The following is a 13217-nucleotide window of genomic DNA, read 5'->3' as shown; positions in this document are numbered from 1 at the left end:
TTTGTAGACCAGGCTGGCCTCGAACTCAGAAATCCGCCTGCCTCTGCCTCCCGAGTGCTGGGATTAAAGGCGTGCGCCACCACGCCCGGCGTGTCTTTTTTCTTTTTTAAGATAAGGTCTCATGTAGCCAGGGTTGACCTGACATGATCCTCTTGCCTCTGCTTCCTTCCTAGGTGTTGACATTACAGGCATCATTACTACCCTTGGCCTTATTTATTACTGCCTAAGTTCTCATAAGGCTATGTAAAAACAAGTGAGTGTGTGGCAAGGTACAAATGACTTGGCTCTTGCTAACCAGTTCAAAAAGCACAGCATTACTTGGCATGGAGCTATTTCCACCCCAAGCTTTTATCAATCAAACTAAAGCAATATAAAACCTTCCTTCTCCAGGGTGGAGAAATGGCTCAGTGGTCAGAACACTGACTGCTCTTCCAAAAGACCTAAGTTCATTCCCAGCACCTACATGATAACTTACACCATTCTCTCTAACCCCAGGACTGGAAGATATACTGTCCTCTTCTGACCTATGTATGATATACAGATACATATGTAGGCAAAAGAGCCATACATACATAAAATTATAATAAATAAATAAGTAAATAAGTAATTGCAAATTTTTCCTTAGAAAAATTAGAAAGATGACCCTGACTAAGCATATCCACTGCTACTCTAGAAGATTATAGTTTGATTCTCAGCCCCATCAAGTGGCTCACTATCACCTATAAACCCAGTCGCAGATCTTGATGCCCTCTTTTGGCCTCCATGGGTACTGTACACATGTGGTGTAGACATACGTGTAGGCAAAATACACAGACAAGAACAAAAATGAGAAAACCTTCCTTTTAACACTTAAAACTCCAAGAGAAGTACTCATGTATTCTGCCTACAACAGATAGTAGGGTTTTACTGGGTTTTTCTTTTTAAAAATTTTATACTTATTTTGTTATTGGGGGGAGGGGCAAATGCATGCTATTTTATTTCCATGATATGAATGTCAAAGCACAGCTTGCAGGAGTTGTTTTTGTCCTTTTGGCATGCAGTTCCTAGGGATCAAACTTAGGTCACCAGGCCTTAACTCCCAACCTTCCTGCCTGAGCACTGGGATCACAGGTGTGTACATATAGGTGTATTTATTGCTGGGAACTGAATCTAAGCCTTTATGCATGCTAGCCAGGTAATCAGTCTACCAAATACTCCCTCTATTCTAACTCCTAGCCTTAGACTTTGTTGCTAGCAGTCACCCAGAAATATGGAAACAGTTTTAAAACAGTATCAAAACACATAGTAAGGCTCTCTTCATTGAGATGTGTTACTTAAAAAATAAACAAACCAAAACACATGCACATATTTATTTACTGTTTGTGTGTGTATGTATGTGTATATGTGTGTCTGTGTATGTATACCTATGTGTGTATACATACACTTATTTATTGATTGATTGATTTGTGGGTGTACATGCATGGAGGTCAGAAGACAAAAAAAGAACTGGGTCTCTAAGCCAGATGGTGGTGGCTCATGCCTTTAATCCTAGCACTTGGGAGACCAAAGCAGGAGAATCTCAGTGAATTCCAGGACAGCTAGGGCTACATGAAGAGACTCTGTCCTGGGGGCAATACAACTGGTTCTCTCCCCTTACATGTATGTGGCATAGATAGAACTCAAGTGTAGAGAGCCAGTGAAGTTCTGAGTGCATGTGTACTTATTGACATGAGCACAGCCATGTCAGGGACCCCAGTGCCTCAGCCACGGGAGTGACAAAGCTTTCCCAGGACAAAGCTCAGAGGGACAGCAAAACTTTCCTCTGCTCCAAGTGTAAATGTTCAAAGCTTGTACAAAAAATGTCCACTGGGGGCTGGTGAGATGGCTCAGTAGTTAAGAGTGCCGACTGCTCTTCCGAAGGTCCCGAGTTCAAATCCCAGCAACCACATGGTGGCTCACAACCATCCGTAATGAAATCTGATGTCCTCTTCTGGAGTGTCTGAAGACAGCTACAGTGTACTTACATATAATAAATAAATGAATCTTTAAAAAAAAAGAAAGTCCACTGTATTTTTCTATCCAAGATGTTTACAGCCCAAAGACTGTTCCTACTGAGATTAGTTGAACCTGCCTCCTTGATTTCTATATCTCCTTATTTAACTGAGTGTAATAACCCTGCCTCCCTGTTCAAATTCATTCTCTCTCTCTCTCTCTCTCTCTCTCTCTCTCCCTCTCCCCCCACCCCCTCTCTCAAGGACCCAAGCAAGGCCTTCTTCTGATTTCCTTGGGCATCTGGACACACATACACACAAAGAAAAGCAATAAGGAAAGTGAAAAAGTGAAAAGACACCCAACAGAACAAGAGGACATTTGCAAACCACACATCTGAAAAAGGACTTGTATCTCTTATAGTCCAATAAATAATACAGTAACCCTAACAGCTGAGACGTAGCTATGAAAGTAGAATGTAAAGTCTTAAATTCCATCTCCTGTATTGCCAAAAGGTTTTTGGGGGGAAAATCAATTAAAAAGAGGAGGAGGAGGAGGCGGCTAGAGAAAAAAGTCCAACAACAAATAAGGACAGCAACTCTGTATCGACAGTTCTCCAGCAAGTACAGAAAAAGACGATTAGTGTCACTAGCGATTAAGGAAACACACATGAAAACTTGATACACTCCTAGGATAGTTTTAACAAAGACAGATAATAACAAGTATTATGAAGGATATGGAAAACTGGAAATCTCTTGTATTGCTACTGGGAAATCTCTTGTGCCTCTGGGGAAAGCTGCCCAGCATTTCCTCGGATGGTTAAACACGTGTTAGCACACAATCCAACAATTCCACTTCTAGGTACACATTCAAGAGAAATGAAAACATCTACACACCTAAAAACGTATACCTAGCTGGGCCTTTAATCCCAGCACTCCAAAGGCCGTGGCAAGAGGATCTCTGAGTTTGAGGCCGACTTGCCTTGCTACAGCTAGAGTTCCAGGACACCTAGGGCCAAATATTGTCTTGAAAAACCAAAATCATAAACAAACAACGACAGCAACAAAAAACAAACCAACCCAATCAAAAAGCCTTGTGCCTGAATACTGTCAGCCCCATTCTTTTATAACAGAAAAAAGGGAAAACAACTCAGACATCCAGCAACTAACATATAGGTAAGCAAACCTGGTAATCTATATAGTGGAACAAATAGTGTTAAGCGCTGATAAATGCTACAGCGATGAACCTGAAAACGCTGACTCCCTTGGAGTCATTTCACATGCCACTTATACTTCACTCAGAAGTGATGCTCATTCAATATACAGCAGCAGTGCACCTACCTCTCACTGGTCCTTTCCATGGCTTTGTAGCCCAGGCTGGCCTTAGACTAGTTATGCCACCACTTTCACCTTTCTAGTGCGGGAGTTCTAGGTGTCCGAGACCAGCAGCACGATCAGCGCTGACTACCTCAATTTCCTTTCTGTGCTAACTAGACAAGCCATTGGGCATTCCCTTGAAACGTCTTAAAAACAAACCAACACGACTGGAGGTCCACCTAAGAATTTACACCATGTACTAAGAATCTCATCTCCGGACTTAAATTAAGGTAGATCTAAATACATCTTTTGTATACTTATGTCTGGAAAAATACACAAGTCATTTACAAAGTCAGAAGCTGCCCCCTGTGTTGGTGGAGCACATCTGTAATGTACTGTGAGACCCTCGAGGAACAAATGGGATGGGTGAGGTCATAACTGTGGCCCACCTTTTCATTAAGTATGGTAATTTCAGAAATTAAAAGAACAAAAAAACCAAACAAACAAACAAAAAAAACAACCAAAAAACAGTGCCACTGATTTGCACAAAAACTCCCATCTGGCCAGGAATGGTTTCAGGTGTGCAGAATTTAAAGTAATGTAACTAAGGCAAAAGAATCTTGAGTTATTAGCCAGCATTGCCTATATGGAGTAGCCTGGTCTCAAAAACAAAACCAAGCACCTGGGCTAGGATATAGTTAGGTAATAAAGTACTTGGCTAGGGGTAAGGCCCTAGGATTGATCCCAGCACCAGAAGACAACACAGCCTGTCACATGACAAAGAACTTACCTCCTGTACTACTTTTAATATGTCTGCTATTTCCTTCTAAACTCAAACCATTTGGCCCACAAATATACCAAAATTATTATTTTAAAAAGTTCACCTGATCTGATTTGTTTTGGGGTTAGTCAGCATGTGTGTTTGAGTACCATGTGCACACTTGATGTCAAAGGCCAGAAAAGGGTATTGCAGCCCCTGAGGCTAGAGTTACATACTGTTGCCTCTTGAAGAACACTAGTGTTCTTTTTTTTTCTTTTTAAAGAATTATTTACTTTATTTATATGAGTACAGTGTCTCAGACACACCAGAAGAGGGCATCAGATCCCATTGCAGATGGTTGTGAGCCACCATGTGGTTGCTGGGAATTGAACTCAGGACCTCTGGAAGAGCAGTCAGTGCTCCTAACGGCTGAGCCATCTCGCCAGCCCAGCCCTAGTGTTCTTTTTTTTTTTTTAATTTTTTTTTTAGATTTATTTATTTATTATATATAAGTACACTGTAGCTGTCTTCAGACACTCCAGAAGAGGGCATCAAATTTCGTTACGGATGGTTGTGAGCCACCATGTGGTTGCTGGGATTTGAACTCGGGACCTTCAGAAGAGCAGTCGGCACTCTTAACCACTGAGCCATCTTGCCAGCCCAGCTCTAGTGTTCTTAATCTTTACCTCCCAACCCCCATTTTGGGACAGGGTCTCACTATGTAAGACTAGCCTTGCCTTAAGCTTGTGCTGAGTCTCCTGTTTTTGCCTTATTTGAATTGTGTGTGTGCAGATGAGTATGCAGTGGAAACTGGAGTTAGGAATCTTCCTGGATTCCTCAACCTTTTTTTTGAGGCAGGGTCTTCCATAAAATTCACCAAAGCCAGCTTGCTAACCAGCTTGCTCTAGGGATCTTGTGTCTGACCTTCCTAGACTGGAAGTACAGATGACCTGCCACAACCACTTGCCATTTATGGAGGATTGGGGCCAGAACTTAGTCCTCTTGCTAACACAGCAAGTGTTTTAACTGCTAAGCCACCTCACACACATACCCTTCCCTTATTCTAGTATTATTAAATAATGAACATCTTTTATTTTTGTACTAATCACTCATCTAAGACTTTATAGCCAAGCCCCATATTAAGTCAGAAAGCATGCATTATGAAGCTCATCTTAAGTTGGACTCTCCATTTTTAAGTGAATGGCTATAAACACTAGATCCTAATTGTTACAATAAATAATAAACAAAATACTATAAAACCAACTTAGGTTTATTTACTGTGGGGTAGCCTTAGATCCCAGGAGAGTGAGGAAAAGGAATCACTGCTATCCACAGTTCTTCAGGTACTTAGGATGCCAAAAACAAACTCATGAGATAAACAAACCAGAAGAAACCAACCAACCAACCAACCAACCAAAACACCTCCATGTATTTTAATTCACTGGTTGGCTATTAGTCCAATGAGGCAAACACAACAAAAGCAGAAAATTCTTTAGGTTTAGAGCAAAAGACGGAAGACTTCTAGATGCTGTTGTGCGTGGAACCTTCCTCATGACTCACCGGAAATTAAACACACAAAACTCCAAGCCAAGCTCAGTTCTGCCTGCGCACAGAGACCTTTTCACTCTTATTCTTCGAAAACCTCATTTTAGAGCTTGCTGCCAACACCAGAGAGAGGAAAGCCGGCCAAAAATTCCAAATATAACACTCGGAGGCAAATGCTACAGAAATCTGTCTGACAGGAAGGGACCACGCTGAGATCTGCCAAGGTGAATGCACTTCTCAATCACACCATTTTGGTCTGTCTGTTTGAGGCAAAATTCCATGAAGTTTAAAGAAGAAACCTGTCACTTTCCAGGCACCTCATTACTACTGTTCTGTGGTGACAATAATCCTTCCCAACTCAAACAGAAAGATGGATCACCAACAACTAAAGCTCTACCAGTTAGCCTACATTATTTTTTTAAATTAAAAATTAAGTGGCATACGCCTTCAATCCCCACACCTGGGAGGCAGAGGCAGGCAGATCTCTGAGTTTGAGGTCATCATGATCTACAGAGTGGGTTCCAGAACAGCCAAGGTTGCATAGAGAAACCCTGTCTCCAAAAAGTGAAACCAATAATGTAAAAATTAGTTTCATGTGTGTTTTGCCTATATGTACCACTTGTGTTCCTGCTGCTGCCCAGAGTCCAGAAGAGGGCATCCAATCCCCGGGAACTAGTTTCAGATGGTTGTGAGCCATCCTGTGCTTGCTGGGAACTAAACTCCAGTCCTCTGGAAAAGCAGCCAGTACTCATATCTCCTGAGGGATCTCTCCAGCTCAGTTATCCTACTTTTTAACAAATTTCTAGAGATCAATTTATTCAGAGAAAACTTCCAGAAGGTTCACCTTCTACACCACCGTGATCACGACAGGGTCAGGGTCGCCAGCAAACACTTGAAAACCTTCCAGTTCCCCAGGGCCAGGCTTGGTAACTCCTGTTAGCACTCTGAGGTTATGATATTAAGCACAGCACAACTCATTTCCTAATGCAGAGAATCATAACTGAAAGAAAACCTAGAAAGATCCTAACCAGAATGATTTTCCACAGTACTCCCTGAGAGAAAAGGTAGGACAAAAGCAAGGTGTGACCAGTCCTTTCCTCCTGTAATGAATGGCCTGGTGTTGTGCCAAGCCCAAGAGATAAGCTTTGCTACTAATCACCTCTGTCTAGGCTTGCTATTTCAGGCTTATGATCTTGGCTACTTGGGAAACTGAGGCAGAAGATTAACCAGGCCCTCGTTAGCTTCAATTCCCAGTACCATCCCACCAAAAGAACCATTTCTGGGACATTTTAATATATACTGATTACCATAAAGCAGACAGGCAAAAATCCAGACAAAGGACCTTTTGTTTGTTTGCTTGTTTTTTGTTTGTTTGTTTCCCCCACACAGACCAGGCAAACTTGGAATTCTCACTCTTCTAGCTGCATCCTTTAGAAGGCTGGGACTCCAGTAGGCAAACCTGTACTCAGTCATCTCATAGAACTATCTATCGATTTATTTATTTATTTATTTATTTATTTAGGTTTTCCAAGACAGGGTTTCCTTGTATAGCTCTGGCTGTCCTGGAACTCACTCTGTAGGCCAAGCTGGCCTCGAACTCAGAAATCCGCCTGCCTCTGCCTCCCAAGTGCTGGGATTAAAGGAGTGCGCCACCACCGCCCTGCTAGAACTTTTACTCATTATCATACACTCTGTACATAAGGGACATTATCATTACTATGCTTATCTAAGTAATGTCATCTCAGCGCGTTCTAAAGGGACAGGAGGAACACAGCTGTATCCAACCTTCTCCATACAAGGAAGTAGTAACAGGAAAACACACCCAGGAACCAAAAATCTTCTCACATATTAACTGCTTGACCTCACAACTCTGGCTGAAAAAACACAAAAGTGGGGGAAATCCTTGCTTATAAAATGAAAGCACCTCGGAGAGTCTCATTCAAAAGACTTCCTGCCTTTTCACTGAGACATAGAAATGTTTTATGACTTAGACACTAACCAGGTAAGTCAATGGTACACTCAGTACTGACACCTTCAGGGAGAATTGATGAAGTAAAACAAATTCTACCTCAGTTACTACTATTCTCCAATCTCTCATTACCCATTCATGATCTCAGAAAAAGGGGGATATAGTCAAAGAAACGCAGAGCCTGAGCAAACCTGAGTCTCGCCAACAACTAGAGACCCCCCCCCTCCAGCTAAAACAAAAAAAATAGTTAAAACTTGACAAGTCTGGGGCTGGAGAGATGGCTCAGCAGTTAAGAGCACTGACTGTTCTTCCAGAGGTCCTGAGTTCAATTCCTGGCAACCACATGGTGGCTTACAACCATCTGTAATGGGATGTGATGCCCTCTTTGGTGTGTCTGAAGACAGCGACAGTGTACTCATAAAAAGAAAAAAACTAGAACAAAACCAAAAAGCCTTGACAAGCTCTACACTCATCTCAGAAGACTCAGCGTTCAGCTTTAGAGTTTAAAAGCTGAGGCAAAGATAGCACACTCTCCATTCCTCAATTTGCTTTTGTTGTTGTTTTTAATATAAAGGTTTATTTATATTAGGAGAAAGATGGCTCAGGAGGTGAAGGTACCTGCTGCCAAACAGGACAACCTGACATCCTGAGCCAATCCCTAGGAACCACAGTAGTAGAGAAAACCAACCCTTGTTCTGACTTCCACCTGTGCTCCATGGCACTCCCCTCCTTTCAATAAATAAAAGTAGCTTTAAAAAACTAAAACTAAAGTATGTGTCTACATGTGTGTGAGTCCGTGTGTCCCAAGTGTGCTGAGCTTGGGAAGTGAGAAGGCATTGGGTTACTCTCAGCCTATTCCTCAGAGGCACAGTTTCTCCATAACCTGGGTGTTTTCTCAGCTAAGCTATGACCTGGACCGACAGATCCCAACAAGGTTAGAAGCTAGTTAAGTGACAATAATCGTGCCTCTGCCCCCCACCAAAGCTGGACTTAATGGGCTATGCCAGAAACCCCGGGTTGCTGTGTGGGTACTGAAATCCAAACTCTGTTCCTGATTGTGTAGCAAATGCTCTTAAGATGCTTCAGATTGGGCTGGTGAGATGGCTCAGTGGGTAGGAGCACCCAGCTGCTCTTCCGAAGGTCCAGAGTTCAAATCCCAGCAACCACATGGTGGCTCACAACCACCCGAAATGAGATCTGACGCCCTCTTCTGGTGTGTCTGAAGACAGTTACAGTGTACTTACATATAATAAATAGATAAAAAAAAATATTAAAAAAAAAAGATGCTTCAGACTTTAATAAACAGTTTCAACATTATTAAATATTGAGATTTTTTTAAAAAGATAACAGAGTTTATCAAATGTTCATTCAACAGTAGTTACCAACCTTAGTTAACAACCACTTCATAGAGGTAATATTAGCCAACACTTTAAAAAAAAAAGAGAGATAGAGATAGAGAGAGAGAGAGAGAGAGAGAGAGAGCGAGCGCTGGGGCCATGGTGGTGCACACCTGTAATCCCAGCATTCAGGAGACCCAGGCAGGAATGATTGGCACAGATTGGAAGTCAACCTGGGCTATACGACAAATACAATGTCAAGTCAAACAGGGCTTCACAGTAAGACTGTCTCAAAAATTATGGTAAAAGGGAAAAGAGAAAGAGAAGAAATTTAAAAGTCCTAGTAATATATCACGTAAGCACAACAAAAAAGTAAGCAACGCAGACTCAAGAACAGGGTGCAATGGTGCACACTTCGGAGGCCAAGGCAGGGGGATGACTGTGAGCTCAAGGCCAAGTTGGGCAACAGAGTGAGGCCATCTTAACCCTCATACATCCCAAATAGAAAAGAACAGCAAAGGAAACTGGACCAGAGGGGTTTCCTCCAGGTGGATCACACTTTAGAGGAAGTAGAGGCCAACAACAAAACCCACAGGCCCTCACTGCGGCCTTACTCACTCCATCATAAAAAAAAATCAAGGGCCAGGGGCAAAGCTTCCTCCAGGATAGTAATTTTTGTCCTTGAAACATTAAAAGCCAAGGTGGGGTGCCCTTATAAGCAAAAGTGTCTTGGAGTTAGTAATGGGAACGCCCCACCTAACTTCTGACCACAGTCCGAATTTGCCCAGCATCAGGCATCTAAGCACAAATACAGCAGGCTCTACTCCACACAAACCGAGGGATTTTGGAATGTGGGTGGAACTGAAGAGAGAGCCCTTATACATCTTTTTAAAAACAAGAAGCTAAAAAGGCGGCACAAAACAAAGAACAGGAACCCCTCCGTCCCAATCAGAACGGGAACAAACAACCCCCCTACCCCGACCCCAGGAGCCATCTTCTCCCAATCCCTAGCCTCAGGTCAACTGTTGCTGAACAGAACAAGAGGCTATCTGGGTTCAAAGTAGAGATGTGGGGTTTGTGTGCAGGGCAGAAAGGTGGTCTTCTGGCAGAAGATAGTTTAAACTCTTTTGCGGGAGGACTCTGGGCAGAGCGGCTGAGAAGGATCAAGCAGCGCAGCGGGTGATCAACCCAGCCCCACCCCCACCCCCTTCAGTTGGGGTGGGAGAGCTCACAGCTTTCCAGCTCTCAGCTGCTTAAAACTGCCTTTCCGGAGCCACCGAACACAATCCTGCCCCAGCAGCAAAGAATTTTGAGGCGAAGGGCTCGCTGAACCAGAGCAGAGAAGAGAAATCGGCGCCCAAGGGCAATTTTAATTGTCTAACCCGGCCCGATTTCCTAAGAGGCAGCAGCGGAGTAGGGAGGAGGGAAGGGGGAGGAGGGAGGCAGCACCGGAGTGGCAACAGGGGGCAAGATGCAGAGAAAGGGATCAAGCCTGCAGAGCCTAGCCCTGGTCCTCAAGGAGCTTCTGCAGATAGGGCTCATGGGCTACCTCCACCGTTCTCCCGAAGACGTTTGCAAATCATATATGCAGCCAAAATGGCGCTGAGAATAAAAATATAATTTAAAGGCAGGTCGCCATATTGTAAACACAGAGACAGAGAAGTGGACTCGAGAGACACCATTCATGATTTCCTGCACCATCGTAAGCACCCGCTCTCCTGAGTCAGGACCAGGGTGAACTGGGTGGCCGAGGCTCCGCGCATTAAGCCCAAGGAGAGCCCAGCCAGGCAGGAGCCCTGAGGGCGGCGGGCGCGCGCGGCCGCCAAGCGGCACTGGACCTGGAGCTCCTCCCCTTCCTCCCCCGCCGCCGCCGCCGCCGCCGCCGGCCACACTCGGCCGCTCAGTCCCGGCTCCCAACCTACAACCAATCTCAGATGGGGCTCACCTCACTCCTCCCAACCCCCACCCCGGGGTCAAGACACGCCGCTGCTCCTTCCCGCAAATTGGCCGGATCCCGGCAAATACCAAGGGCGCAGAGGCGCTCTCCCCAGCGACTAGAGAGTCGGCTAGCGGCTGCAAGCTCCCGTTATTTCTACAGGCCTGGTGAAGGAATGTGCTGAGTAGGGTCTGCCAAGGGGCTCCAAAGGGGTCCCCAGCCCTTACCAGCACTGGAGATGGAAGGCGGCAGGGCAGTGATCGCAGCACAAGAGATCCCCACCTTCCTTGCAGCTATCGCAGCTGTCGTGGTTGGTGGCCCTGCCGCTTCTCCGGGACTCCTTCTCGGGCTTCCGACTCCGCTTTTCTGCCTCGTCCGTCTTGGGGGGAGCCAGCAGAGCTTGGATTTGCTGCACACACATACAGACGGCGTGTGTGCACATTCGGAGCTCCCGGGCAGCCCGTAGTCCCACCGGCGCCGCTTCTCCGTCACCCACCCCTCTCCCCCCTTTTGTCCTTCTTCCTCCCATCCAGGCTGCTTCCAGAACCTCTCGGTCCCCGGAATCAAGGGGAGCCCACCCTAACTGCGTTCCTGCAGCACAACAAGAAAAGCTCCTTCCAAATGGGGAGGATCAGGGTAGGGGGATGGGGAGAGGGTGCGCGGTTCTCTTCTTGCCACTTCCTTGTATGGACAGTGGGGGACTCCAAAGCCCGGCTCGGGAGAGGCCCGAAGCTTGGTACCCGGACGTGCAGGGGGAAGCACAAAGGGGCCGACAAGAAGGGGGTGGGGAGGCCTGCCGGTGCAATGAAATGGAGTGGGCTGAAGCCTCAGGGAGCGAATCGAGGGCGGCTGGTAGGTGAAACTGCCGCAGACGTCCTCGGAAGCTAAGCTCAGTCCCCCAAATTGCAAAGAGGGGAGGAAGAGACTGGGTGAGGAAGAACACCCCCCCCTTTTCCCGGCCCTCTGGCGCTTCGAGCTTAGGGCCGGCTTTGTGGGGCGGAGGTTCCCTCCTGGACTGGAGGGAAAAGGATGAGGGCCACTCTTACCTCCATCAGCCCCCCCGACGTGTCCAAGTCGTACACGATCGTCTTGGTCTCCATTTTCTCCCACATTCATCCACCTCTCGGGCTGGGCGCTCTCTGCTCCGGCCCCCCCAGCCCCGGGGGGAGGGGGGAGGAGGGGAAGGGGGCACCTCTGACCCCCGGTCCCCTTCTCTCTTCCCAACACAGGTTCCGACTTCCTCGCCCTAGCTCCCCCCCACCCCCCGGCCCCCAGTCCCTGGGACGGCAGCGTCCTCCCCACGGGCCGCGAGAGGGGAGCAACCCCTCAGCCCCGGCCCGGCGGCTGGCTGCACAGTGGATCCCGGCTCCGGGGGTCAGGCCTCGGCGGGGGCCTAGGCCCACAGGCTAAAGCTGGCGCTGGCGACCGCTGGTCCGGCCGGGAAGGCTAGCGGGCGCTGCCATCCCGGGCTTGGGGGACCGGAGGGGGGGTGAGAGGTTAGGTGAGGTTGTGGTTCGTGAGGTGACTCTGGGGAGGATGATGGGGGGTGGTCCCCGGGCTCCGCCTCTCGCCGCCGCTGCCGTCTGCGTCCCGGCTGCCGCGCACTTGGCGCAAACTTACCGCGAGCGCCCGCAAAGCCACCCGCGCAGGCGCCCCGGGATCGCCGCTCGCCGCGCGCAACCGCAGTGACAGCCGGCCGCCTGGCTCCCGCGCAGCCGCGGTGATGGGGTACCCCCCGGCGCGCAGCCGCGCTGGCATTCGCCCGGAGCCCAGAAGCCCCGCCTCTCCGCCGTGCGCCGGCGTACTTCGATTGGAGGGCGGAACCGGAGCCCTCGCTTAGGCGCCTGGGAAAGCGCGTAGGGGTCACGGCGCAGCCGCAGGAACTGGAAGACGCTTCATCCATTGGTGTTTGTGTGCGGACCACGGGCTCTGATCCCGCGCAGGCGTGTTGGGTCGCCACCCTCCCGTCCCCTCGCACAGCCGCCTCATGCGCAGGCGCGTTGTACCTGGCGGCCTGCACACACATAAACACACACACACACAAAAAGCTTCTCCTTTCGCCATTTTGGTAGTGAGATTTGGGGCTACCATGCCCTTGGAGTCCTCAGTCACGACCAAGGAGGAGCGTGGGATGCTGTATGGAGCTGGTAGCTTTCGGCTGCAGCAGTACCCATATGGATGGTGTAGTGGACTGTTTGGCTCCAGTGTCAGGTGTGTCTGGACTAGGCCGCCACATTGGTAAAGAGAAAAAAAACAAAAAACATTGCGACAAAAAAAAAGACGCTTTTGGTGGCAGATCGGACGGCTGCTGTTCCCACTTCATTTCCACTCTCGGCACCTAATTTTAGCACGAGCATTGCTGCCTTGGGTCCCGATGGAACCCAGG

At 47.5% G+C, this 13217-nt stretch overlaps 1 protein-coding gene across 2 annotated transcripts in view; it reads right to left on the bottom strand.

Moving 5' to 3' along the window:
* Phf12 (PHD finger protein 12) overlaps positions 1–12503 on the bottom strand; it is a 47728-nt gene extending 35225 nt beyond the window's left edge. The window contains exons 1-2 of one of the 2 annotated variants that reach the window (XM_021175590.2): positions 11878–12503; positions 11059–11240 (exon numbers count right to left, since the gene is read on the bottom strand). In XM_021175590.2, the coding sequence (XP_021031249.1) occupies positions 11059–11240; positions 11878–11943 (248 nt within the window). In that variant the 5' untranslated portion in view covers positions 11944–12503. The other variant, XM_029483330.1, reaches the window with a different exon arrangement.
* Between the last annotated feature and the right edge of the window lie 714 nt (positions 12504–13217).

Source organism: Mus caroli, chromosome 11 (assembly GCF_900094665.2).
Source record: "Mus caroli chromosome 11, CAROLI_EIJ_v1.1, whole genome shotgun sequence".
Classification (NCBI taxonomy): domain Eukaryota; kingdom Metazoa; phylum Chordata; class Mammalia; order Rodentia; family Muridae; genus Mus; species Mus caroli.
This window is presented reverse-complemented; position numbering and strand designations above follow the sequence as displayed.